The sequence below is a fragment of the Terrapene carolina genome, unplaced genomic scaffold (assembly GCF_002925995.2).
Source record: "Terrapene carolina triunguis isolate 2854851 unplaced genomic scaffold, T_m_triunguis-2.0 Scaffold23, whole genome shotgun sequence".
Taxonomy (NCBI): Eukaryota; Metazoa; Chordata; order Testudines; family Emydidae; genus Terrapene; species Terrapene triunguis.
This window is the reverse complement of record NW_020664374.1, coordinates 8,608,383-8,636,050: the sequence shown is the minus strand read 5'-3', so window position 1 is coordinate 8,636,050 and position 27,668 is coordinate 8,608,383. Positions and strand designations below refer to the sequence as shown.

General features: G+C 38.1%; 1 protein-coding gene across 1 annotated transcript in view; it reads left to right on the top strand.

Annotated features, from left to right (window-relative positions):
* LOC113406207 (neuroligin-4, X-linked) overlaps window positions 1–27,668 on the top strand; it is a 186,475-nt gene that overhangs the window by 65,571 nt on the left and 93,236 nt on the right. Inside the window, exon 2 of the mRNA XM_026649501.1 lies at window positions 10,238–10,390. Coding sequence (XP_026505286.1) covers window positions 10,238–10,390 — 153 coding nt within the window. The remainder of the gene's footprint in view (window positions 1–10,237; window positions 10,391–27,668) is intronic.

Here is a 27,668-nt window from a genome sequence, read left to right as displayed (position 1 = left end):
AAGCATGCTGCAGCCACTTACATACTGGGATAGCTACCACAATGCACTGCTCTCTGTGGTGTTGCAAGAGCTGCTAATGTGGCCATGCCAGTGTGCTTCCAGCTGAGAGTGTAAACACTCGGCAGCACTTTCCCTGCTGCGATCTCCGAGGGCCGGTTTAACTCCCAGTGCTCTACATCTGCAAGTGTAGCCGTATCCTCAGTCTCTGATTTCATAGGTTTTGACTGCAGAAAGAAACAAAAAAAGTTTGTTTCCTTCCAGAAATGTAGAAATGCCCCCAGACTTGTAAAAGACAAGAGTAAAGAATAGACTTTACAGGCTTGAAGTAGAGTTAATGGGAAGCCAATATACAAGTGTTATCACACAGTTTTTCTGATGATCCTATCAAGAAATGAGAGGTCCATATATGTTCTCTGGATTTATGATGTACATTTTATTAGCAATTATTTGCTGGGTACTGACAATGTATTCAGATGGTATACATGTGAAAAACAGTCACTGCCCCAAGGAGAGGACAAGCTAATACAGAAGCAGTAAAGCAGGTATATAACACACCTGGCAATAGTGCAAGCAATGACATTGTTTACTACTGTCCCACTATAAATAATACTGATGATTTAATGGAAACATCTCAAAAGAATAGTATTGTTAACAAACAGGCATTACAGTGGAAATCCCATGGAAGCACTTTTAGAAACTGCATTAACAGTATTGGGAATGAACTATTGAAGTTCTTTGGTAGTGTCATCATTAGATGAGGAGCCAGGAGCTCCTCAGAAGTGTTGGAGTGACTGAACAAATGAGATGACACATCGCTAGTGAGAATGACTATCTTAAATCCTTTGCTAAAGCAGGTGTGAACTAGATATTTCCAGAAGCTTAAGCAGGCCCCTTCTAAGCTGAGTGGTCATGCAGTTAATGGATGTGCTGTTGTTTTCTCCTACAAACCTGAAAACTGTGTGCTTTCCAAAAATTACATGGCATCAAAAGGTATATAGCATGAAAGATAGAGCAATTGCTTCAGTCAAACCCACTCAATTCAAAGAAATCACACAGAAAAGTGGCATCAGTTTACGCAACAGCTGGAAAAAAAATCACTTTCATTACAGACTTCAGAGAAAGTACCTAAAGTATAAGTGTCACAAGTCTGTTCTTGGCAGATCATCGCCTTTAGGAGCTATATTCAGACCACAAGCATGCGGGTCCAATTGCCCCCACCTCAGCGGATGCTAAGGTGTGTCGCAGTCTAGAGGGGCCAGTGCTCAACCCTCTATCTGAGTCCATTTGGCTGTTTCTTACCCTCTCAGCATGTGTCCACCCTACACAATAAGTCCAGCTCTGTGGGCCTTGGGTTTGTGGATTTGGTGTATACAAGCCCATGCTTGAGCGTCCATATTGCACTGTGAATCTAGGTTTAGAGTTCCTGCACGTGGGTCTCATTGCCAAGCTAACACACCCATACTGTGCTACACAGACTTCTTACTAGGGTCTGTGATTCGATCTGTGTCCACACTACAAAATGACAGAGCTTGGAGAAGAGTCCCAGAAGGACTTGGGTTCTGATCTGCCCCCTCCCCCTCCACCCACCCCCCCAAAAAGCTCCTAGGACCCAGGTCCTGAGTGCTTGCTGACCCAAGTCAGAATGATTTTGTGTGTGGATGGAAGGGGTGCGTCAAACCTGAGTAAAAGCCTAGGCTGAATGCAGTGTAGACATACCCTTAGGGTCCCAGCCAAAACAAACAAAACAGTCCACAGACAGGAAACAAGGTTAAATAAAATCATAATAGAAAAATGAAAAGAAACCTGTAGGTGGCATCTCTCTCACTTATGAAGGCCATGCAAGAATTTCAGTCTACCACAGAGATCATTGGGTCTCCAGTACAAGTCCCAGTCTCTTTCCCTTTCTTGGCCCAGAGGATCTGTGTCTTTATTTTCTGAGTGTAGAGGCTCTGTTGGCTGTCAGACCTCTCTTTGTGCGCTAGGTAGCTCAACAGCCTGCTCCCTTCCCAGGGTTAGCCCTCCATCTGAGTGAAATTCCCTCCTTTTTACCCCTTTTCCGGTCCTGGCATGATTTGCAGGTGTGGAGGGGCGGGACCACTGTAGTCCAAAGCTATTCCTTAACCCCTTCCATGATTATATGGCTTTATATACCACATCCCAGTAAGCAGCACTGTATAGATAGATAGATAGATAGATAATGCTTTTACATGGGAGGATGAAGAAGATAGTGGATTTACAACAGATTGTGGATAAATCTGAAAGGTGCCCCAACTCCAGAAATGTTATATCTGAATGACATTTTTGGTCATAGTCAAGGAGAATGTGAATCAGTTGATGCATATATGACTTACATGAGGTGACATGACTCCTTAATTTATGATCGCTTCTATGTAGAATGAACAGGGGAGGCACAGTCTGCTTTGAGAAACTGATTTAACCTGAACCTAATCCACAGATATTTGTAGAAAAGTGAATGCATAATCAGGATCTGAGTGCCTGGGGGAGCAGCATGTGATATCATTTCAGAAAGAGAAAATTAAAAAAAAAAAAAATAAAAATAAAAAAAAAAATGAAGGAGCCCCTAAATACCAAAGAAACAATAAAAAGTTTTCTGACTGACAAAAAATCCTCATCCAGAACTCACTAAAGTCATTGGAGCCATTCCAACAGGTTTTGGCTTAGCCCCTTAGATGTATTCCAGAACACCAGCCAAGACATCACCCAGCATTTGGTCAGATCTGTCCTTAGTTGATAACTTGTTCCAGTTGTCATGTACAGAACAGGCTCCCAACATCTTCAGAAACCTGAACTTTCATAGAAATATTAGCCTAAATGTAACCAAGACTATCTGAAGCACATTAAATGCATGTTTTAAAATACTACATGTTTCACATAAAGATTTTGGCCCTGGTAGCATAGACCTTCAATTCCTTATTATTTCTTATTCTGTTTGTAAACCGCCATGTAAATTTATGGAACTGTCTAAATTAATACTTATAATAATGTGCATCAGTGGTCATCAGCTGATTCCATACAAGAAGCCATTCCAGAATTTCCTTTGATCTATCTAGGATCCCTCCTCATTTAGTAATGTGGGAAAGTCGGTGTGGTCAGAATCCTTTGACCATGACTTCGAGGTTGATGTATGTGATGCAGTAGATTAAGCTGACAAAAAAAGACCACAGCTGAGACATACACTATCTTTTAATTAACAATAAAAACATCTCACAGTGAATGAAATATAGCAATTAAAAGAGAAACAATTCATTCGCTGAACAAATAGTTAAAATAATGTTACATTGTATAGAGACACAGGTGAGTCCATGACTCCTCCTTCAGGCTGTAAAGAATGAAAAGCTTAATGTGTGACATTGCACAGTCATATTCCATACCCTTTACGTCCCCCACGTACTGAAGTCCTGTTATGTGCACTGGAGTGTGTTTGCATCTCATTATACCTAATCTAGAGTTCCTAAATTCTCTTTTCTCGGGGTGTGCTGGAAGTAGAGGTGGCTAACCACCACTTTGCAAAATATACAGGAAGCATTTTTTTCCAGGGATATCAGATTTAACTATCTTACTCTGACACACAAAATGAAAAGGGCAAAAATGGAGTCTCTGGCTGCTGATATTCACTGCCCTTCTGCATGCTTTCCAGATCCAGAACCCTAATACCAACTATTAGACTATTGCTACTACATGAGGGAGGGTGAACCTGGCTCCCAGACAGGCAATTCTAGCTCTACTGGTACCATAATCCTCAATCACTCCACCATCACTCCAACATTTATCACTTCCTGTGTAAGGGACTGATGTTACACTGAAGTCAGTATTTAGTGGGCTCAGGATCAAGAATTAAAACAGAAAAAAACACATCTTCCTGTTAAGATGATTTATAGACTGACAAATTCTCTTGTTGCATGCATATCTGGAATGCATAGGAACATGTGAAGAAGGCAGCACTAGCAGTTTAGTTCAATGATTGCCAGATAGACGATTAAAAAAAACTACCTTTCATATCCTTGCATGTTTCTTATCTGGTCAAAGAAGCTTAATCATTACCATCTCTATGACATATTAAAGCAAATCTGAAGCCTTCCACAAAACCATTTGTCTAGATAACTGTTCTCTGCCTGCAAAGTCCAAGCTTTGGTGTGCATTTGTCTACCTTATCTTAGTATGCCCCAAACCCTATGCCCTGCCATCTGGACGAGGGTATTCTGCCCTGTGGGATGGGGAATAGATACTGTGTCCAGACCTGGTGTGTATGTATATTTATGCAGGGAATACAGTGAGTTAGGGGAACAGCAGATGGAAGTTTTCTATTTTAAAAGAAGAAGAGGGAACCTGAGCTGTGTCCTAGCCAGGGCTATGATAGAGGGAAAGAGCTCCTGCTTCCCTTCATGGTACCTAAACTCTCATCACAGAGCTCTGTCATCACACTGTACACACGTCACCCCATCCAGCATGTGAGTATCAGAAATGAGTGTGGCTCTATCAATTCAGCTAGTTCTTGGTGGGGTTGGGCTTCCCTGACAGTATCTGGAAGATGAAGTTATGGCTGCATTGTCTGAACCATCCCTGAACATATCAAAAAATGTAGTAAATTTTCATCAAAGGTTTACTTACATAGTACCATGTGAATTACTCATATATCTCACTAGTTATCCTGGGCCACGACAGCTGACCCTATTCCAGGATGTACTGCATCCAAAATCATTTTTCCCTGCAGTCTCTCACCATTACCTTATGACCATGTCCCTTGCTCTTTTTTATAGTATGTGAGCAATCACATGCATGATAGGAGAATCTAGCCTCATCTGTTCTCTTCTCCCCCATTCAAAGGTCCCAAAAGAATGAATGATGGTTTGAATGGTTACATATGGCACTACAAGTATATAGATAGCATTTTAATGGGTGTATGTTTTGTAGCATTTCTTTATTTGTATTAGTGACGTGAGAACAATTTCCTTTGGTTTATATGGCAGATTTGTATTTGACACATGATTTCCATCTATTGTTGCATGTATAATAGGAAACGTCCTACAGTAGAGGTCTAACATCAGTATGTACTGGATTGCTGCTATAGGTGTACAATCTTGAACCTAGCAGATATAGTATAGGTGGATATGTATGATAGGTGGATATGTATGATTCATCCATTTGCTATAGGCTTCATAGTTTTTCCACCGCACTGGTGGAATAACTTTTTACATTTGACCACAATTTCTTTTTCCTTGGGTAGCATTTGGAAAGAGATTTGTTAAAGCAACACGCCTCTCTTTTGGCTGAATCACATTTCCAAAAGCTCACCCAAACTATTTTTGGAGAACAGGTGGTACAAATCCCTGTTTGGTATCTGGAATTTCTGCTCTGCATCTGAGATCCACCTAATAAATTCGCAGATTTTAAGGCCAGAATAGACCATTAGATTGTTTAGTCTGACCTCCTGTGTAACACAGAACTTTCACCCAGTTACTCCTGTTTTGAGCCCAGTAACTTGTATTTGACTAAACCGTATCTTCCAGAAAGGCTTCCAGTCTTGATCTGAAGACATCAAGAGATGGAGAATCCACCACTGCCTTTGGTAGTTTGTTCCAATGGTTAATCTCCCTCACTGCTTTTTTTTTTTTTTAAGTGTCTTATTCCTAATTTGAATTCATCTGGCTTTAAATTCCAGCTAGAGGGATCTTATGTGAGTAGCTCTCCTTGAATGTTCACAAATAAAATCTGCACTGCTTTCTTGTCAAGATGGTGGCATAAAGCAAAATGATGTACAGGACACATTTCAACACCACTTGTTGCACTAACAATTTTTAAGTACATTCCATTCTTATTTGCAGTGACCATTGTATTGTCTTGGAATATTTTACCTTTAATTTGTGGTGTTTTTTCTAATTTATTTTTAAATAGAAAAGTAGAAGAAAAATAATGTGCCTATTTTCTATCGAAAATTGAGACTTGTTAAAAATTCAGAACACAATAGACTGAATTTTCTGTTCAACTCCATTCATTTAAATCTTTTTTAACACAAAACTGTGAGTACATTAAAATATTTAAGTAATTTAATGTCAATATGGAAACTAAACCAAGTGACATTTACACAGAATAGGCCCTTATCCTGAACTCAGTCAAGTCAGTGAGACTTTTGCTACTGAATACAATAGGAGGAGGATTGAGTCAAATATGTAGTCATCATAAATTGTAAAAGAAAATATATTATTATAGCAGATCCTATCATATGTTTCATTGTGAAATATGTGTTCTGCCCGTATTAACAAAGTATATAGCTCCACTTCAGTCTGAACAGAAAATATACTCCCCAATAAAGGCAATAAAGAGATATACAGGTTAGCATGGTTATTTAGCCCATCAGTCACTTATCTTTAGAAGCCACATTTCAATTCTAACTCTGCTTAGAAAGGAAATGAATTTTCCATTCTTATTTTAGTCACTAGCAGATAACTGTTCACATTTCAGTGAACTGTTTGCTGCACAGTTAGCAATACATGATCAGATGCCCAGCACCAGAATAGTTATATGACATTTTAAAGACAAGATCTAGACTCATTTTCAGAATTGGGGATGTGGAGAGATGGCCTTATAACTATCTGTACTATTTCATATTTTTCTCCTGAGCACAAGACAAATATATAATGTTCTCAATACACGTGAGTGTTTACTATTCTTAAGTAAGTCTGTGATAAATTATTATGGTTTTATTGTCATGGTAAGTAACTACTTTCAGTTCATTTCTGACTATGTAAAGGCCATTCAGTGCACTTTTATGTGAGTCAGGGCTACTTGTGGGCTGATTCCATAGCTTGGAGTGAGTCTTTCACAATTTATTTCTTCAGTTTTTCAAATTTGGTGTTTTTAATGTCTTTTTGCTTACATAGGAAATTGGATTTAAAGAAAAAAGGACATTCTGGATTGTCTCGATACAGACCAAGTGTTACATAAAACTCATACATAATTTTATTTTCATTAAAGTATTTAATAAATCATCATGAGGATGATTCAAATATTAAGTTAATTCAGATAGTGACTAAAAGGTGATAATTCCTTCAAGATTACAGAAAGAAATAAAAATACCTGTATTTCTTATGAAAAACTGATAATTTGGTGGATTTAATATTTTTTATTTATATTACTTTTTAATTGCACATTAATTTTGTTTTTGCAGCAATGACTTTTAACCAAAATAGCTTAATTGTCAGATGATTTACTAGAGATATACATATATTTTTGAAATAATATTTTGAATTTGTTCTTCTTGACATCTTATGTTTGTATGCAGTTTGCATCTTTTTTTTAATTTTTCAAATGTAACAGATTTTGACTTTTTGTGTTACATTTTTCTATTTTTTTTATTTTTCGGGGCTAGTGGTTATATTTTGTTTTTTTTAATTTTGAAGAATCTGCTGTTTTTGAATTCTCTTTTTTCCCTTTATTCTTCTCACTATGACCCCAGGAGCCAACACAAAGAAAAGCCCAGATGATATAACCAATAATGATCGCGGTGAAGATGAAGGTATTTTTTTCCCAAGCTCGACCCTGATGCATGAACATAAACTTCTTCTTTTTATTATTATTATTTCAACATGATTTTTCCCCCTTATTTGACAAAAGTGCACTTCGATGTGCTTATTTATTTTCTTCTTGTTTTGGAAACCATTTTTATTTTTTTATTTTTAAAACCCAAATTAGCGTATAGATGACTGTAGCTCCCTTGTGAGATAAGTACAAAGGTTATCCCTAAATATGTGTGAAGTGAGTAACATGCATAAATATTATTTACAACCAAATGTTTCCCTCCACCCTTCACTGTTGCATAGGAAAAGAAAATGGAATTTAAAAACTTGCATGTGTTCTTCCTCCTTTCTACCTCTAATACATTGTGTAAGTTCACCTTGCTTTATGAAACTCATGAAACAGCACATGTTATTTCTACCATTCTTCTTTCCCTCCCCAGATGCACAAACTATATGGTGGATGCAATTGCTTTGAAACTCATCTGTGGTGTTTTTATTTAATTTTCTTCTTGGTACATGTTTTATTTCTAGGGTACAAAAATAAAGGAAGCCTATTGATGATGCTTCACTATTTTCTCCTATAATTAGCCAATTTTCTAGGCTATATTTTATCTGACCCTGACCCAAATCCCATTGAAATCAGTGATGATCTTTTCAACGACCTCTGGGAAAGTTGGATTGGATCCATTGAAAGGAAATGCTAAAGTTAACAGGAAGTATCATAAAAAGTGTTACAATGAGATAGTTTTGTTTCCTTCTTTGGCAGTGAAGCTTTTTAGGATCTTTTAAACATGGAAAAAAGTCATGAAATTTCTCTCTGTACTCATCCTTGCTTCTTACTTAAGTTATACTGACTATCCATTTTCATTTAAATACTCATTAGATTTTTAAAAAAATGTCTGAATTAGTTACATTAATTACCCCTGAATTAGGGCTCACATTACAGCCCTTGGTAGTTTGAGAATAGTTGGTAGATGTAATAGAGTACAGAAATTTAGCCCAAATTCCTTATATCTGGCCTTTTCTAAGTGTTATTTCATATCTTGCTCCTGTGTTCTTATATCTGACACCAGCTCAAATAGTTGGGTTACAATTCTTTTCTCTTTCCTTCAGAGTTGTGTACATCACAGTGAAGTCACTCTTAATCTCCTCTTTTCTTGAGAGTTCAGTCCTGCTGTATTTACTCTAACCTTTTAAAGGACAGTAACTCAAATCTCTGGCCCTTGTATCATATCAGTTGCCCTCCATTGTACCTTCTTCATTGCTGTAATATACTTTCTTTCCAATAAGTGGACCAGAACTTTACACAACACTCTAAAAGAAGCCTCACTCTTGCCCAAATAACACCCTCTCTTTTATAACTGATACAAGAAATGAATTTCTAACTGACAGTACCATGACTTGTGACACCAGATTGCATAACCAGTTAGAAGAAACAAAAACAATTTGAAAGGTAGACATATACTATATTATGATCAATAATTGTTTTATTAATGAGTGCCTATTCTAAGGCTAAGTAATATCCTAAAGTCCACAACAGAGGGAATAAATAGTTCATTCATTATTTTAAAAATATATTATCACTTTAGATATAAACAGGTTGCTAGTAAATTGTGATGGATTGAGTGCCTTAATTTTTGTCCAGTCCTGCTCCCATTGATTTCAAATAGTAAAACTCCCTTTGACTTTGATGTTGTAAGATCAAGCCTTTAGGTAACACTTGATAATAAGAGAAGATTAAATAAAACAAATTATTTTACAAGGTTTCATGCTTTTTAGTGCTGTTCTTGAGGTTCCATTGTCATAGAAACCATTTTAGTATCTGTTATATTTCAAGGGCTAATCTGAGCCTGTGCAATAGTCATCAAATATGCTTTCCAGTACTTCACTGAGCAGAGTACAATATTCATCATTGTGTTATGTTCTTTTGTTTAGATATAGACTAGAACAGAGAACTCCTGGGTTTTAATCTAGTTCTTTACCAGCAAGATCATCTACCTTGTCACTTTGATTAGGCACAACATGACACTAAAAGCTTCATTTTGTTTGGGAACAAAATCTTGATGTTGAGTACTAGGCTACTCCTATTTGTTAACTCCTAGACAGGTTCAAACAGGAGATGATTTGCCATGTTTAGGTTTTTTTATTTGGATAATTTAATGTTAAGATGTTGCCTGTTATTGCAGTAAGAAATGCAGCTTTATACTTTCCACAAAGATGTCTCTCAGTTGCTGGGGGAATGGGAAGACTGGATCAATGGTATCATTTTATGATTTAATGTATTGGTTTATCTTGATTAGTTAGAATTTTGTGTTGAGAATATTCTAATAGTGACACCAGTTACTGTGCAATTTAATTTTCTATTGAGGCTTCTCATTTATCTTACAGTTAAATTTCTTACACACTATAGTACTTTCCCAGTGTTCTGAGAACATTCCTTATGAAACTATACTTGGAAGTAACAAACAAATACCAAAAACAATTTCTCAGCCTCTAAACCCACTGAGTTTGACGTCGATCACTCTGAAGTGACCTAAGTACAAGCACAGAGGAAAGCTAGTTGACTGAAGAGCTGTAGATAAAATTGAAAATATGGGGAAAAGAAATTATTTTAATAGCACTTTTGTGAAAAAGCAACTACCTATTTTGTTTCAATATTTTTATTACTTTATTGTGTCTTCCTTACTTGCATTTTTTTCCAGACATTCATGATCAGAACAACAAGAAACCCGTTATGGTCTACATCCACGGGGGATCTTACATGGAGGGTACTGGCAACATGATTGATGGGAGCATTCTAGCAAGCTATGGAAATGTCATCGTTGTAACCCTCAACTACAGGCTGGGGGTTTTAGGTAAGTGACTCATTTCTTAAACAGAAAAGTACTAAATGTGCATTGGAATAATTAGGTGGAGTTTCCATTTAACTAGCTAATTTGATAGAAATGTTTTATTGTTGAGTGCATCCATTGATCTATCGCAACTTCTTTTAAGAATATTTGGACCAATTTTGTGTTGTAAAAGAGAATATACTTGTGGGTGCATAGCTCCCATTTTAATCGTATTACTTGCATTGATTTAATTTTGAACCCCTTTTGATATTTTGTGAAGTTTTTGTTAACTGAACTATGCTGATTCTTCCCTTACTATAAACAGCTGCCTTCACCTCTAAAAAAAATTAGTTTTGGGGGGGGGGGGGAGTGGGAGGGGCTATATTCTCATAAATCTAAAATGTCACCATAACATCATTTTACTGCTCTTGGCTCAGTGAGTTCACCAGTTCTGAGTTGTATGTGTTTTCATACAAAATCTCCTCCATTTCACATATAAAGAAGAGGAGAAGTCAGCAAAAAGTATCACTCCTCAGAGTTCTAACACTGTGTTAAGGACATAAGGGGTGTTTAGCTGTTGGGGTTTTTTTTGTTTTGTTTTGGCAGAAGTGGAGATTTTTATTATTTTATACTAATACAGAATATGTTCACTTTGGTGGAGTTGGTTGCAGCAAAAAAAGGTCTATAATGTCAAGGAGTGATATAATTTTTCTTTGTGGATATCACAGAATGATTCCTCCACACACCTGAGTTAATATGTTGAGTGAAGTTACTTTTGCTGCTCACTAGCATAGGCAAAAGCAGCCTGCCCAATATGTTGGCATCATTTTAAATGTTAGATTCAATTAAATGAGCTCCTTTGAGCTATGATATTACTAAGCTACCCGAAATGTTCCTTTTTCTTCCTTCTGTTACTATGTTATGCTCCTAATGTAAGGGCCATATTCCATTTTTCAATGTAAAATTAAGGCAAACCTTTACTCATGCCAGTAGTCTCCTTGATCAGGCCTAGAAAATCAATTTGAATGCAAACAATGAAGAATATAGTCTATGGATACATAATTTTTGCTAGAGTTTACATATCTTCAGCATTTGTGACTATATAAGGTAAGTCACAGTGATATTTCTAGGTGTGGTCTTACTATGTATATATTACTAGCAACTCAGCTTTATGTATATATGTTCTTAGTGTGGAATGGAGGAAGTTCTTTCACTTGATTCAACTGTTGTACTTGATATGGTTGATATGGTTAAGGTGTTTAGCAAATAAACAAACAACAAAAAATCTCCAGCTCACTCAGAATAATGGAAATTTTTCCTCATACCCTCTCCCTCAATCTGTTGTTCGGTGATTTAAAATATGAAAGAATAGTTTCTTAACATCAGAAGCAGCATTAAAACTTAAAGCTATGATTTCTCAAAAAGGCTTCAGTGGTCATATGCAATACAGTTGAGGGACATAAAAGCACAAAACCTAATTCAAGCATAAAGAATAGCAAGAAAATAAGTGCACAGTTGTGGAGATGCACCCTTCTTTTTAACTGCACATGTGTATGTTAAACAGAGAAGATGCAAACCACACACCTAAGCCTAGGGGTGCCCCCTTGTAAGGAATTATGAATGATTGAAAAGTTCTCTTTGTAATGTTTTCCTTTCTTTCTTACAAGTCAAATTACTCAAGGATTAAGATGATTCTGAATATTTTTTTAAAAATGTATCCCGGTCTGAGGAAATGGAAGAATCTGCCATATTTACCTCTATAAATCTTAACAACCTCCTGTTGTCTGTATTTAGATGGAAGAGAGATGAGAGAAGGTGTTTTTACCTTGCTAGCTTGGTATACAAGTATGACAATCTAAAACAATATCTATGAGGAATTTAAGGGGTTTGCAAAAATAGAACTTTGTATTTTAACTTGTTTCTCTACCTCAGTAAATATAAGCTTTGTGATGCTACAGATTTTATTCTTGGTTCCAAAAGGCCCATGTTTAAAAGGGCAAAAGGTCCATTCAGAATATGCATATAGCACCCGGATACATTCAGAAAGCAAATAGGAGGGGGAAATGTTTCAAAACCAAATTGTTCCTCTTCCCTTCTGTCTTCTGTGCCATTGTGTAATCTGACTATAGCCCTTGAGAAGACATTTGGCTTCTGTTAACATATTGGATGGAGAGCAATTTGGAATGGAAGATGTTAGGCCCACTGCAGAGAATTCTGAAAGAATATTGGGTGGAGAAACAAAAGAGAGAAACTGTATTTCTTCAAATAAATGAGCTCATAGAAAATGTATGTTCAGTAACAAAACAAAGATAGAGTTAAAACAAAAAGAATTAAATACCTAATAAGTGCCAACAACTTAAAAAGGAGAGTTTAAGATTTTATTTTAAATCTCAAAAGTGTTCAGGAAAACACTATGAATTCATTTTAATTATTTTGAGGGAAGTGTTCCTGCTACATATAACAGATCTAGATGTTGGATGGCTCCAAATTTGGGAGGAGGATAGTATTTGGATCCAGAGTTTCAGTTCAGTTGCAGCTTAAATCATTTCATGTCTCTCCTCCCGCCCCTCCCCCCTTGTGTTTTAGTACTTTTTTAGTTTTTTCTGTGTGGATACACCCATAGCAAATGACTATTACAGAAATGTAATTTGTAGTTGTTGTTGTTGTTGTTACTGCTAAGATTCTCACCCCATGATTTTTTTTCTTTTAATCTGTATTATGCCATCAAACGCAAGAAAAAGAAAATACATATCAGTATGGATGATATGGATAATATACTGTAATATAACTCAGACAAATCCCAGTTCATCAGAATGAATGGTCCTGGAAAAAAAAATCCATTGTAGAGATTACCTGTGTTTATGCATCTATGTATTTCAATCAAATCTCTTCATAAATTAAAGGAAAAGAAAACATATAGGAACTACATTATCTATCTGATTGTCTTTTCTCTAAAAATCTGCATACCAACAAAAGTCATAGAGATGTTTTTCTGTCTATCTATCTTAAACAACAGAGACTTTTGGTTTACTGCATTGTGATTTTCATTTACTTTGGTACTGCCTCATTGATTAATTCCTGCGTGATAACCACAGCACTGAAATTTGACAAGAGTGGTTCATGAAATCTGTGGTTGCTCTGTCTCTTTTTTTAAAGGTCATAAGCTGCGGAGAAGACCCCTTATAACAGGAAACTTTATTACTGTATATGCATGATAGACTCCTAGGATTCCAGAAATATGGGTAAGAGAATGCCTGCAGACACCATGCAGATGGGAAAGAATTGTGTCTTTCATAGACTTCAATCTGCACACCCACTTCGCTACAATTTCCCACCTTTTAAACAAGTGAAATGGTAATTCTTTAAGTCTCATGTCGCCAGAAATCATCCATCATGGATAAAATGCAAACTTCGTTTGTATAACAAATTCAGTCGTTGGGTGACAGCAACCCGTAAACCCTATGAATACAGGGCTCCTCATTACTGCATTTGTGATACAAATATCCTTTTATTTTTCTCTAAGAAATTAAGAGCTAGGCTTAGTTCTGAGTGAGAATTATCTGTAGAAGCTATGCCCCCATCTGAACAGCAGGAAAAAGTATGGCATAAGCGTCACAATTCCACCCTTCTGCCTCTTGCTCTTGAGGAAAGCAGATTACTGCAGCCCGGGAAAGGTTGTAGATTACTTCCTCTCTGTGTGTTCATGTAGATCTACTGGCAGATTGCGGAGTGGAGCCAAGGTTCTGCCTACCCCTGTTTTGCCCCCACTTGATCACAGTGCGGAGCAGTGGGAGTGCAAAGGCTGCACTCCTTAGGGTACTGGGAGCCACAGTGTGAACAGCCCTAATGCGGTTGTGCTATGATTAGGAGGCCGTTACTCCTCTCTGAGGTCATATTTGGGCTAATCAAAATCTACCCCTAATGAAGTACCCAGAAATGATGAAATACAAAACAGCTTGGCTGTGGTCTCATCCTTTGCTTCAACTTAGATGAGAAGGAATTGCCTTTATAAGAGTTGCAATTGAATCCGAATTTTGCAAACCACGTATGATAATTGGGAATTCAATGTATCAGGAGAGTTAGGCAAAATGGAGCTCTGCAGGAGCTTAGCTTCAGCTCTGTTGCATCAGCGACATGCTAGAAATTCAGTAAATGTGGAAGTTTGGATATTAAGATTCAATAAATCTGGACTTTCATGTATTAATTTTAGTTGATTCCTCCTATTTATAATATGACTGTTTTGCTTTAACAAGAAACAGGATTTCCCTTCCCTACCTACAAACTCTTTGTATTCATGACTTGTTTTCAGTATTACACGGAGCAGATACAGACAGAACAGGGATTACTATTATTATTGCTTTATTTTGGAATGACCTGAATTAGCCTGTGGTGAGTCATGTACATGGTAAGTCCTAGACTTGCTTGTGAAACAGTGGAAATGAGCTCCAATGAATGTGAGCTCCAAAGAGATGTAACATTAACAAAAAGATGGATTGTCTGAGATATTTTTGTGCAATTTAAGTTAGAGACGCTCTATGCAATGGTTTCATATGGTTGGAAACAAAAATATTCAGCACCATCCACAAAAGACAATATACACTAATGTAAACTTAGTGTTTGTGTGAAAGACTGACCTGTAATTCTTGTGTTCTAGAAATATTACATGGGTTTCTGGAAACTAGCATATAATGAAATGCCTAATGCAATAAATAAGACATGCTCAGGGTTGGAAATAATGAATTCTATTTCATATTTCCAAAAGCAACTCAAAGTTTTACATTTCCTTCCCCAAGACAACCAAAACATGCAGAAAAGAGTAGCCTGCCTTTTCTCTACCTGATTTGTATTTTATTCTTCAGTTTTAAATGCTCTCTCCTTTAAGCAAACTTCCCTTTCACCAGGGAAAAAACAGTATTCAATCATGGTACTCCATTATTAATGGACAACAATAAATAAACCATGTTTGGGTCCTGCATGTTACTCAGCACTCTAACAGGTTGTTGAGTGTCCTCAGCTCTCAGTAAGTGCCCTGTTTCTAAGTTCAAGCCTCAGTCCACTGGAATGGTCAATATTATACCATATTTAGGAACTGATTGAATAAAAGAATACATGTAACTTGTAAAATGTGGAAGTACAGTGTTTTAGACCATTCTGAGATTATATATAAAAGAATCAGGTCCTTAGAGAAGTACACTGATTATTTTGATAGATGAAGGGAAGCTCCCATCTATTGCCACTGGCAAATTAGTGGGTTTCCTGAGAGAAAACTGGAATAAAATTCTACTTTGCTATAAATAAGTATGTTGTAGAAATTTGGAAACTCATTTCCCCCAAGTCATATATATGACCAAAATAAAAACAAATTCAGATTTTCAAACCAAAATAATTATTGAATAGCTACATATAGGGAGCTCGTAACATACTATTTCATGCACTTCTTTTACATAATGCTAGTTTATGAAGAAATGTTCTGGAAGTGATACTCTTTGGTATGCTTTCAGAAAAATGCCCAAGTTAGCAATGCTCTAAAGGAGCCTGAATCTTCTTTTCAAAAATACTTTTTATTTCCAGTGATCAGCCAAAATGTACAACTTGGATTATATGCACTAAGAGGTTACACTTAAAATCTTCGTTACATCTAGAGCAGAGCAGATTCCTTTTTGCTGACAGGTTCATAGCAGTATCCTAGGGTGTGTTAGACTTACTTTTAAGATCATTTTCGTTTTCATTTAACATATATAATTGTGATTCCTTTTGGGAGGATTCCTTATGGGTTTCTTTAATTCAAGACTTGCATTTGTTCTAAAGCTAATTACTCAGAGTTTTAAGTTTTAAGAATGTTCAGATTGAAGAGAGAGAGAGATAACAAGAATAGCAGAGGATACGTGCTCCTTTTAAAAGTGAATGTCGCTTTTTTGAAAAAAGCTGGGTTGTAGCACTGTCTACAGTTTGTCTTCAAAGGCCCAGATTGTGGCCTGATTCAATGCCCACTTAATGCCATGTCTCCTCTACAGAGCCTATGTTGGCATAGTGCCTCCCAGTAGATGTCCAGCATAAAATGACAGAAGGAGTTCTGTTGGCATAGTAATACCACCTCCCCAAATGACATTAGCTAAGCTGACAGAAGTACTCTTCTGTTGGCTTAGCTGCATTTATACTGGAGGTTTGCTGGCATAGCTATGTTGACTAGGAGCTATGATTTTTTTTTTCAGACATGTAGGTGACACAAATACACCAGAAAAACTTTGTAGTGTAGACCAGGTCTTGGGGTTTTAACAGGGAGGAAGGTCCTTTCCCTACATGCTATCAGATGGCCTTCCTATATCTCCACTGGCGGTGTTAAGGGATAATGGGGCTGATTATGTCATCTCCCTTCCCCCCACTCTGGAAGTGGGCAGAGTTGAACTGGTACAGGGAACTGGGTAATAAATTGCTACGGGTATGGGCCAGTGATAGATTACCACCCCATGGGAGTAAGCAATGTGGTGGGACTGCACAGCTCCCATGGGGTGGACCTTCTAGAGGGAAGATTGTTTTAAGATAAATTATTATTTATTATTTGTATTACCATAGTACCTAGAAGCCCTAATCATGGACCACGATCCCATTGTGCTAGCACCATACAATCACAGAACAAAAAGATGGTCCCTGTACAATCTAAGTACAAGACAAGAGACAGCAGATGGATACAGACAGATGGAAGATTACAAGTAAACAATGAGATAATATTAGCATGATAAGCAAGTGGTCTCTGCATATGAGCAGCCTAACGGTTGTGAAGTTTTATGTAGGCATCGCAGCAAAACAGAATTTTGAGGAGGGACTTGAAAGTGGTGCAGAGAGGGACTTGAATGTGGTGAGTCTAGCGCTGCCTCACCTATATTCCTCAGCTCTAAACTGGAGGTCGCCAAACCTTTTCAGTCCCTGGCCTGTCTTATGAGAGTGTCACTAATGGTGTCAGTTAATGCCAGTTGTCATGGTTATTTTATGACCTGAAGCAATACCACAAGTCTACTTCCAAATTCTAACTGAATCATTCTTACTGATGATGTAAATTCGTATTCATGGTTCATGATATAACTTCCATTAGCATTAGCTGGAATGATGTATGTTGTTCACTGACTTTTTGAATCATGTTTTCATGTTTTGGTTACAGTATTGAAACACAGAAATTAGAGATGTACAAGATTCACTGAATCATCTTCTTACTGTTACCCAGGGTTCTTTCAACCCAAAGCTCGTGGTAGGCTTTAGTCTGTGTGAGGAGGTGTCAGGAAATAAATTAGGGGAGACACGGCCGTCCGACCGATAGATGGGTGACACAAACAGGACAACACAAGAGTGCTTTCACTTAAAGCTAAACTTTACTTAATCTCAAGCACTTACACACGTCCGCAACAAGATTAGTAAAACACCCCCAACCCTTGATAATTACCAAAGCTGAGTGTGGCTTTCGAGTGACACAGCGGCAGCCAGTCTGCTGCTGGGGAACACAAGATGCATCCAGAGGGAGAGGCCAGTCCCGAAGAGTCCCGCCTATCTCAAGCTTTTTCCCCTTATTTATACATTAGTAATACAATGACATGTCCCTTAAAGAAAACTTATCAAGCAAGCAGTTCCACTGGGCAAGCAAGAGGCTCCTGCTGATTATTGATTAACCAGTTGTTGGTCTTTCCAGAGCCTGCAGCCTTGAGACCCCAATAGACATTCCTGGGGGTACATCTGCTCTTTTCAAATGCATGTATCAGCAACTTTAACACAATTCTTATCAGGAAGGACGCGGGGTCAAGCTGCCCTTTCAGAGGGACCCTAAACCCCCTCCCCTCCTGCCTTGGTCAAGCTGAGATTGCTGATTGGCCAATTTACAGCTTGCTGACTAGGCTGTCTTTAACAATAAGCCATAGTGGTTTTAAGCACTTTACTGGTTTGCCAAAGTCTCCCCATACACTTACCTCTTTGGATGTCTGGGTTCTGTATCTTTGAAATGTCCTATTGCTTAACCCTTGGCTTCCTGATATTTGTTTTACTGAAAGGGCTGGGCACTGTGAAATTTAGAGGCAGCATGAGCATGAGTTACTGGAGCACAAGGTACTGAGCATAAATTTGTATGGTTTTTAATATCACCGGTATTCCTTTCACATAGTAAGTGTATGGTAGCAGAGTAATATATCTCTAGCAGCACATGCCATTGTACTCCATTTTCCTATGGCTTAGCTTGTAGGGTATAAAACCATTTAAGGCTTTAATGCTCCTGACAAGTTTTGAAAACCTTCACATAATTGCTCGGTTGATTCTGAATAGCTAATTATCAAACTTGGCACTGATCAAGAATTTTTGGCTGAAGGTCCCCATACCTGAGTGCAGCCAATTCTACTTTCTCCAGGCACAGTGGACTAGTCCAGCTACTCATGCCAGTTAGAGTTAAAAACAAACAAACCCCCAAACACACTCCCAGAAGAGGAGTCTTTCACAGACATCTGTCAAATGAAGTGGAAAGTCTGGCATTAGAATGAACAATAGACAAAGAATCTGGATTGTGGCAATTCAGCGTTGAATGGTACACTATGAGCTCCTTTATATATATCTCTGAACGCACTAATTCTTGTCTCTAGCTCTCTTCACATTTTCTTTTTTTCCATGCTGTATAAAGGAAAATCTGTTGCAATGTCTTCAGTGGGCTTTTGTAAGTAGCAAAACAGACGTAGTGTGTTTTTTTATTATGTTTTTATATTTGTAGATGTTTGTATGCATAGGCCAAACATTTCAAAGTTGGGTGCCCAAAGCTACAGTCATAAATTAATATTTAGGCACCCACATAAAGGGGGCCTGATTTGCTCAGCTTCCATAAATCTCTTTGAAGGGCTGAGCTGCAGGTGTTCAGCACTTTTGAAAAGCAAACCACTTTTATGTAGATGCTCAACTCTGGATTGAGGAGCCTAACTTCAAAAATATCTTCAATACTAAATGAATACATTGTTTGACAAACTGGATCAGAGCAATGGTCCTTTTTAACAAATATCTTACCTCTAGCACTTTCCAATACCTGGACAAATGTACTATGCTATAATACAAGAAGAAAGAATTTCCTTCCTGCCACATTCAGGCAGTCAATCTCTTACTTGATTCATTGGCTGTAATTGCTTTTGGGGTAACCTCTAAAGGCCTGATTATTGGTAATTTTGCCTTTGGCTTCAATGGGTTCCAGATTATGCCTTTAGGTTGCTTAACTGCAAATATTATTAAGGGTTATAAAATGCCCCAACTGTTTTAAAAATCCTTGCAACATTAAACAAAGAGTCCCGTGGCACCTTATAAACTAACAGACGTATTGGAGCATAAGCTTTCGTGGGTGAATACCCACTTCGTCAGACGCATGTAATGGAAATTTCCAGAGATCTTTTTAGAGGTCCAGACTAACACAGCTACCCCTCTGATACTTGCAAAATTTAGTTTTTGGTTGCATTCGGAGTTGCTCTTACTGGGGTTTTCATTCAGCCCAAATGTCCAGGTATGCTATTTTGATCCCCGTTAAATTCCCTCAAAGTTTAGGAGTATATGGATATGGGTTATTGGTGCAGGTTGATATCTACACTATTTGTGACAATGACATACTACAGAAGTAAGTTTGGCTGTGTGCTGCATAAAAGAGCATATCCTCCTAAATACATTGGACAGATGCTCAGCTGGTGTAAATTAGCACAGCTTCATTGACTTCAGTGGAGCTATGCTGATTTACACCAACTGAGAATCTGGCCCACTGTTTCTGATATTCATGACCTTTTCCAGACCACCAACATTCATTGTTTGCAAAAAGATTATCAACGTCAGGGCCGGCTCCAGGTGCTTGGGGCGTCAATCTGCAAGAGGCAGCATTCCGTGTGTTTTTGCTGCCTCAAGCCGTGCGCCGAATTGCCGCCACGGACGGCGGGGGCAGTCCATATGCCGTTAGGGCAGCACGTGCGTTTCCGCGGCGGCAGCAATTCGGGGCACTGCTTAGGGCAGCAAAAACAGTAGAGCCGGCCCTGATCAAAGTTCAGTCATATCGATATCGATCATTCAGTTATCTATCTAAAAAAGTGTTATGTTTTGTGGTATGTTTCATACAAATGATGCCATGGTGAAAATATTAAGAATACTTTTGATAAAATAATATAGATCACTGAAGGCTCTGCTACTCATGCATTATGTGGCCATTTCAGTGTTATAAAAATTGATTACATTTTTGCATGTTACACTTTTGCATGATTAGATATATTAGACAAAATTACTTCATCAATCCCAGCTATTCATAAATATTAATAGATGTATATAAGCATGAGCATACACATGTATTGTAAACACATGGCTTCTTCCTGGTGCTTCCTTGTGGCGTTGGGCAGCCCTACAGGTAGCCCCTCACCTCAATTGCCCTTTTGAGTCCCCAGTAACTCCATGGAAACTGATGATCAGGTCCATTAACATAGTTTATTAACAAACAGTACTCCAGGCAGTCCATAACAAGCATCTCAAAACATAGTCTATATCACCCCCAGCACATATATTCCTTAAAACGCAGTTTCATTCTCACCAGACCCTGGTGTTTTCTGCCATACCTCCATCCCTCTACCTGGACAGCCACTTTAGCCCTTCCATCTGGGGTGCAACTCCACTCTTCCCAGCAGGAACTCCTACAGCATCTCTGCTGGGTGCATCTTTCACTCACCTGGTCCTCTCACCATTCTGCAGGGTCCAGCTCTCCCGCAAGGAGACATGAGTGGGTAAGCCCTTCTGCTGCTCCTCCTTCCTTCAGCCCTCTTTGGCCATTGGCTCCAGCTTTCCAGCTTAGAGTCAGCAGGCATCTCCCTCTGCTGTTCCTCCTGCCTTCAGCCCTCTCCATCCTTCAAGCCCTACCCCTCTCACTTGGGGGCGGCAGCTGGCAAACCCCTCTTGCTGCACTCCTGTCTACAACCTTCTCCCAGGAACCACCTTTTGTTTCTGGCATCTCTCATCTTCTGTTTTTCTCCTGTCTGACTCCAACTGACTGAACCAATCTTCTGTGATTCTCCAGGTCTTTTTTCTCACCAGTGCCCCACCCTCTTTATTGACCCAACTGAGAGCACCTAGACTGGAATAGGGCCTATTGTCAAAATTGTGTTTTAATATTTCTCAGATCATATTATCTTAAAATAATCTACATAAAGCTTGTGAAGTTGACCTGATAATTCAGTTTATAAAACAAATCTCAGTGTATGAAATGTGAAGTACATTTTGCTGGTTATAGTATTCAAAAATATCTTATCTTAATTTTCTTCTGCAAATGAGATCTCCTACCAGTGCCATTGCTGAATAAAAAGGGCTAAACTAATTGTGCTGGTGAATTATATATTTACAATAAATGTAATGTGTTATCAGTTGGCTGCTTGTTAACCTAATTACATCTTCAACCTACTGTTTATATATGGTAACATGGTAAAGTCTCCACAATTCCAACAATTTCTGAAGATCTGTAGTAACAGTAAAGTAAGTTCTGCTGTGTCTAGATAAATTGCCTAAAACAGCACTCTGTTCTGAAAAGTGTATATGGAAAAATGGTATCTTCTTCTTCAACATCTCTACTGCCTGTGTGTATGCAGAGTCATATATGCTTAGCATCTCTTTAGTTTTTTTTTCTTTAATACTTTGTACTCTGTTAACACTGCAGCAGAGCAGAAATGGCTATAGAAGGGAGAGCAGGATTCTGGTCCTTCTCACACATCATGTCCTTAGATACAATTATGTAAATCTATTGCAGGCAATTAGTTACACAGGTATAATAATGGGGTTGTCTGGTTGTAACTGAAGGCAAAATTTGGCCTATACACTCTTTGTCACTCATGGCAATACGTGAGAGGGAAAAGAACAGATATTAACATTCAGAGTTTGTGGGACTACAAGTTAGGAAAAGCTGAACATCTTCTTACTCGTAAACTGAGCAAATAAGTCACTGTGCCACAATAACTATAGGTCCTCCTGATGTTATTTTTAGAGTCACTTTTCAGAGTTGAATCACGCTTTAAACCTCAACATCAATTTATTATTATTATTATATTTGATTTTTAGTTCAGTAATTAAGACCTACATATTCTTGCCATTTGTTAAAAGTTTGCAAGAAAAGGTCAAATTAGGGTCAAATTTTGTCATTGTGTGTACTCTTGCTATACCAATGGATGGCAGTAGATGTGTATGAATAGCTAAGAGCAAAGTCTGGCACTTATTGTTCAGTGACTATTGGACCCATTATGGGGTTTTGTATTAGTGTGACTAAATTCAGGAATTGACTTGATAACAGTGAAAACCAGCTATAAAGCAAAAAGAACGGCTTTACAGTCATCATGTTAATCAATAATAAAAGAATTGTAATAATGACAAAAGCTTTTGAGCTTACCCTACTATGACTATAAAATGAGCTAACAAGTTATTGGTGAAAGGACTTTAAAGGCTCAAGTAAGTAAAACTTACTCTAACCTGCTTATCATGGCTAATACAGGATATGTAACACTGAAACAGAAATAATACTTCTGCAATACCACCTTCCATTTCGTCTTTGCTGTTGGCAGATGTATTTAAACCTGGAGTTATACTTGTCCTTTTCACAATTACAGGATTTCAGCATCAGTTCTAGGGGGCAAAAAACAGAGTTACTGATTACTCATGCTTCTGAGGACTTGGCCTACTCCAGTGTGTCTCTCAAAAATGTAATCTTGCAGAAAAGAAAGACTTTATAAATTATCCAGTTGTCAATTTCCCTTTCATGCTTATCTAAGCCTATGATGACCAGGAGGCAGTTATGCAGGAAATTTTGTAGCAGCCACTTAGAACTTATTGACCACAATGTTATTTTTTTCTTGTAATTATGGTTTCTTTTTCCTGCTGATGAGAAATAACCTGATTAAAGCGACAAAGAGTCCTGTGGCACCTTATAGACTAACAGACGTTTTGGAGCCTAAGCTTTCGTGGGTGAATACCCACTTCGTCAGACGCATGCAGTGGAAATTTCCAGAGGCAGGTATAACTATACAGCCAAGAATCAGTCTAGAGATAACGAGGTTAGTTCAATCAGGGAGGATGAGACCCTCTTCTAGCAGTTGAGGTGTGAACACAAAGGGAGGAGAAACTGCTTTTGTGGTTGGCTAGCCATTCACAGTCTTTGAACACGGCTACCTCTCTGAAACTTGATTAAAGTTTGCAATTTGGGGGATTTTACCAGTGGTTGGAGGGCACACCAGAGTACAAGATATGGTGCATGCCATAAGGCATATAAAGCTTAACTTATGTTTGAAAATGACAGTGGCTTGCAGCAACATTCACGTAAGCACACTTCCAGCTACATTTTGTAAAGGCTTACTGGCAGCTGTCAGTTCCCTATGACGGGTTTATTGCAATCAGAAGCTGCTGCAGGGATGCTTGGGTTTTCACTTGGCTGTGTCTTGTGGTGATGATGATGATGATGATGATAATAATAAAGATACCCCCTACGAAACTAGAGATTATATTCATATTTGGCAATTAAGGAGTTTTAATCTTCTCAGCAGGACTTCAGAAAGAGAAGGAGACAAAGAGGGAACAAAAATATGGGAAATCTTTAGCTCTCGGGGATAGAAAAAATTCTGTAATGCTGCTGCTCAAGTGTCATGCAAGAAATCCCTGTTTTTGTGATCAGGACACCAGTATGCACTTTTTGGGAGAGTCGTGCCAGTCACTACAATGGGTTTGCGTGATTATTTCTGTTGATCTTCACATGTCAGATCCTCAGCTGCCGTAATTCAACACAGCTCCATTAACTTCACTAAATCTTGCCCATAGTATCTGTTGTTTACCTTCATTGTTCCTTTTATTTGTTGCATACATAAACTTTTCTTGTCAGATTGGACCATAAGGAGAACTGAACTGAAATCTTACATTTTAATTTGGCTTCATAACTGTCAAAGGAAGTGAAAAGCTTAAAAGTACTTTACATGACAAAAGAGGCAGAGGAAATATGAAAAGCCAGCCACTATTTCAGTACATTGTCTGTGGATGGATTTGAACTAAATATTTTTACAGACTTTTGAAGTTTTTCAAGGTCTATTTTTCTTCCAGGAAGCACCAGGTTGAAATATGAGCCAGGAAAGAGAACCAAAGGCCAATATTAAATTATTGTGCTCGTAACGTTTTTGTTTGACCCAGAAGAAATATTATGGATGAAATCCTGGTTTCACTAAAGTCAATGGGAGTTTTGTCAATGACTTCCATGGGGCCAAGATTTAAGTATGTGTTTAATGCCTTCTTATTTCAAGACGCCATCAATATGATAATTATGTTTCCTAAATGGAGCTCTAAATAGTCTTTTCCAAGATTCAAAAGTACAAACTATTTGAATTATTATGACACCAAAAGAATTAATGGGGGCCTAAATGAACTAAATATGTCTAATGTGTCTATAAACTATTCATTGTTTTCACACAAATTAAATGGTTCCATGTGTAGTAGTAGTTGTTTTATTGTTTTATGGTAGTGCCTGAAAGACCCAGCCCCATTGTGCTAGACACTGTACAAACATCAGACAAAAAGATGGTCTTTTGCTGAAGCTTTCGAGTGTTTCAGTTTTAGGTGTGACAATGAGATTTTTGCTTTGTTAGCTCCTACAGCCTACAGCCTATCTAGGATGGCCGGGGATATTGAGTAAATTGAGGTGCTTCCTGGTGAGGGATGTAAATGGGTTTTTTAGTTGATATCAGCAGGTAAAGATTAGCAACTGAGACAAGTCATCAATTTTCATCTCTTCATTTCTGCTTCCTAATCGAAAATGACGACTTCCATCTAGGGATTTATTACTGCCAGATATCCTGCAGTAGTGGTGGTTCATTAAGAACTTAGATTGGTTGGGAAAATGCCTAGTAATGAAGGATGTCATAAGATTACAGTAAGGAAAGGTATGCAGGCTTAGCACATATGGGTGTTACAGAGCTCCATTTTTACTCAGTTGTTTTCCATTTCCCAAGCCTTCTGTGACTTGCAATATTTAGTTTGTCTAAAACTAAATACTCTCTTGGGGATATGAGCAAATCCATGCAAAAGATAATAAGAAATTGTATAGCCTTTAGAAAACCTGAGAGCAGATGGGGCACAGTTTTTTTTTCCTCACAGGTTCATTGTTGAGTTGCACATAAAATCAGGTTTAGGACATTAAAGATAAAGATCGCAGCATCTCAGAAATTGCATGTGTGATGTTGCACTCCATATGATTTTATGAAAATATGCTAATGAGTGTGAATATCAGGTAACTGGAATATGCTTCATGAAAAAGGTCTCTTGTAATCTTAGTTTATAATCTACTGAGTGTGATCATCCTATTTGTATAAATGTATCATTCTTGTATCTGAGGGTGGTATTGTAATTGTGCATAGTGTGGGCCATTAATGGTGGTTTGGACTCTTGATGCCTCCCATCAACTAGGTCAATTGGTTGTAAATGGCTCTGTTTACTTGCAAGCCTTCCTGTGAGATAGGCGGGGAAGAATGAAGGCTTGGGGTCTCACAAGACATGTGACTATGTCACCTGGTACTGGAATCCATCTTAAACCTGTTGCTTTTCCATTTAGAAGGAGGGGTGGGGACCCAGAGAGACAAAAGATTCCTGCCTTGTGCCAAAGCTATAAAAGGGGTGGAACAGAACAAAGGAGGTTCCAGTCATGAGAAATCCACTAGTTACCACCTGAGCTGGAGCTAACAAGAACTGTACCATAGACAGGATTGGGCCCAGACTAGGAAGGTGTCTAGTCTGTGAAAGAAGATTATTGGAACATCTCTGAGGGTGAGATTTCATCTGTAATCAGTTTCTTAATGCATTAGGCTTAGACTTGCGTGTTCCGTTTTATTTTGCTTGGTAATTTACTTTGTTCTCTCTCTTATTACTTGGAACCACTTAAATCCTACTTTATATACTTCATAAAAATCACTTTTGCTTATTAATTAACGCACAGTAAGTAATTAATACCTGGGGGAGTATCAGTGTTATAGAGGGCAGACAATTTATGAGTTTACCCTGTATAAGCTTTATACAGAGTAAAGCGGATTTATTTGGGGTTTGGATCCCATTGGGAGCTGGGTGTCTGGGTGTTAGAGACAGGAACACTTGCTAAGCCATTTTCAGTTAAGGCTGCAGCTTTGGGGCATGTGGTTCAGACCCTGGGTCTGTTTTGGAGCAAACTGGCATGTCTGGCTCAACAAGGCAGGGTTCTCGAGGCCCAAACTTGCAGAGAAAATGGGCTCAGAGGTAGTCTCAGCAGATCAGGTGACAGTCCCAAGGGGGTTTCTGTGATCAAACCCATCCACAACATGTTTCAACAAAATGCTACACAGGCTTGTCATCATTTTTTTGCTGCAGTTGTTAACAAACTTTGACTAGCGGATTTGCTTTTAGTAAGGCATGTGACTACATGGTTGATAATGTATCATAAATGTGCAATTTTATTTGATTCATATATTTTTCCTGTATAGTAGATATGTTCCTTAATTTAAAACAGTGAATACTCTTACTTATGTCTGGAAATCATCCCACTGCATTTCAATGGAAGCTGGGCACCTAACTCCCTTAGGCTCCTATGAAAATCTCAACCATAACTGATTGGCTGAGTCATAGTTCCAATGACTGTATGATTTCAAGTACAATGGAAAGGTCTAAACTAATAATAATCAGTGGAATTACACCATGTAGACAAGCAGAGGACCAGGCCCACAGCCCATGACAGATTTCGGGAGTACTGAAGCTAGCTTGCCATAACATAAAAATTTTGTGGTCTGGTGCATTCACTGGAAAATTACTTGACCTAGCAAGAAAGCATACCTGATAGGAACCATTTGAAACTTATGTTCCTGTTGAAATCCACTTTTAAGAAAAATATCAACATCAGAGCCTTCCTCCTCTGATACAGATGACTCTGTTAATACTGAGCTTTAAGAGGTTTGACTCTAAGGATTCATCATAAATCATTAAGCAAGAGTTAAAATATCTGTATCAGTTTCCCTTTGCCAAAGAAAGTAGTACACAATTTTCATTTGTTTCTCAAAAAGAAGAACTATTTGTTCTGTTCAAAATGTAATGGACAAACAGCACTATCTAAACACTGAACTATCTTTCACCAAGCACTTGGATAGCTTTTGTAAAGCACAAACGGCTAGATTGTGAATTCAGTGTGCTCTGAGTAAGGAGAAGTGTGTAGCTGCTGTGCTTCAAGAGCAGAGAACAAAGTGTGATTCAGAGTCACCAAATTCAATTCTCCCCTTCCTCTGGGGAGGGAGTAAGT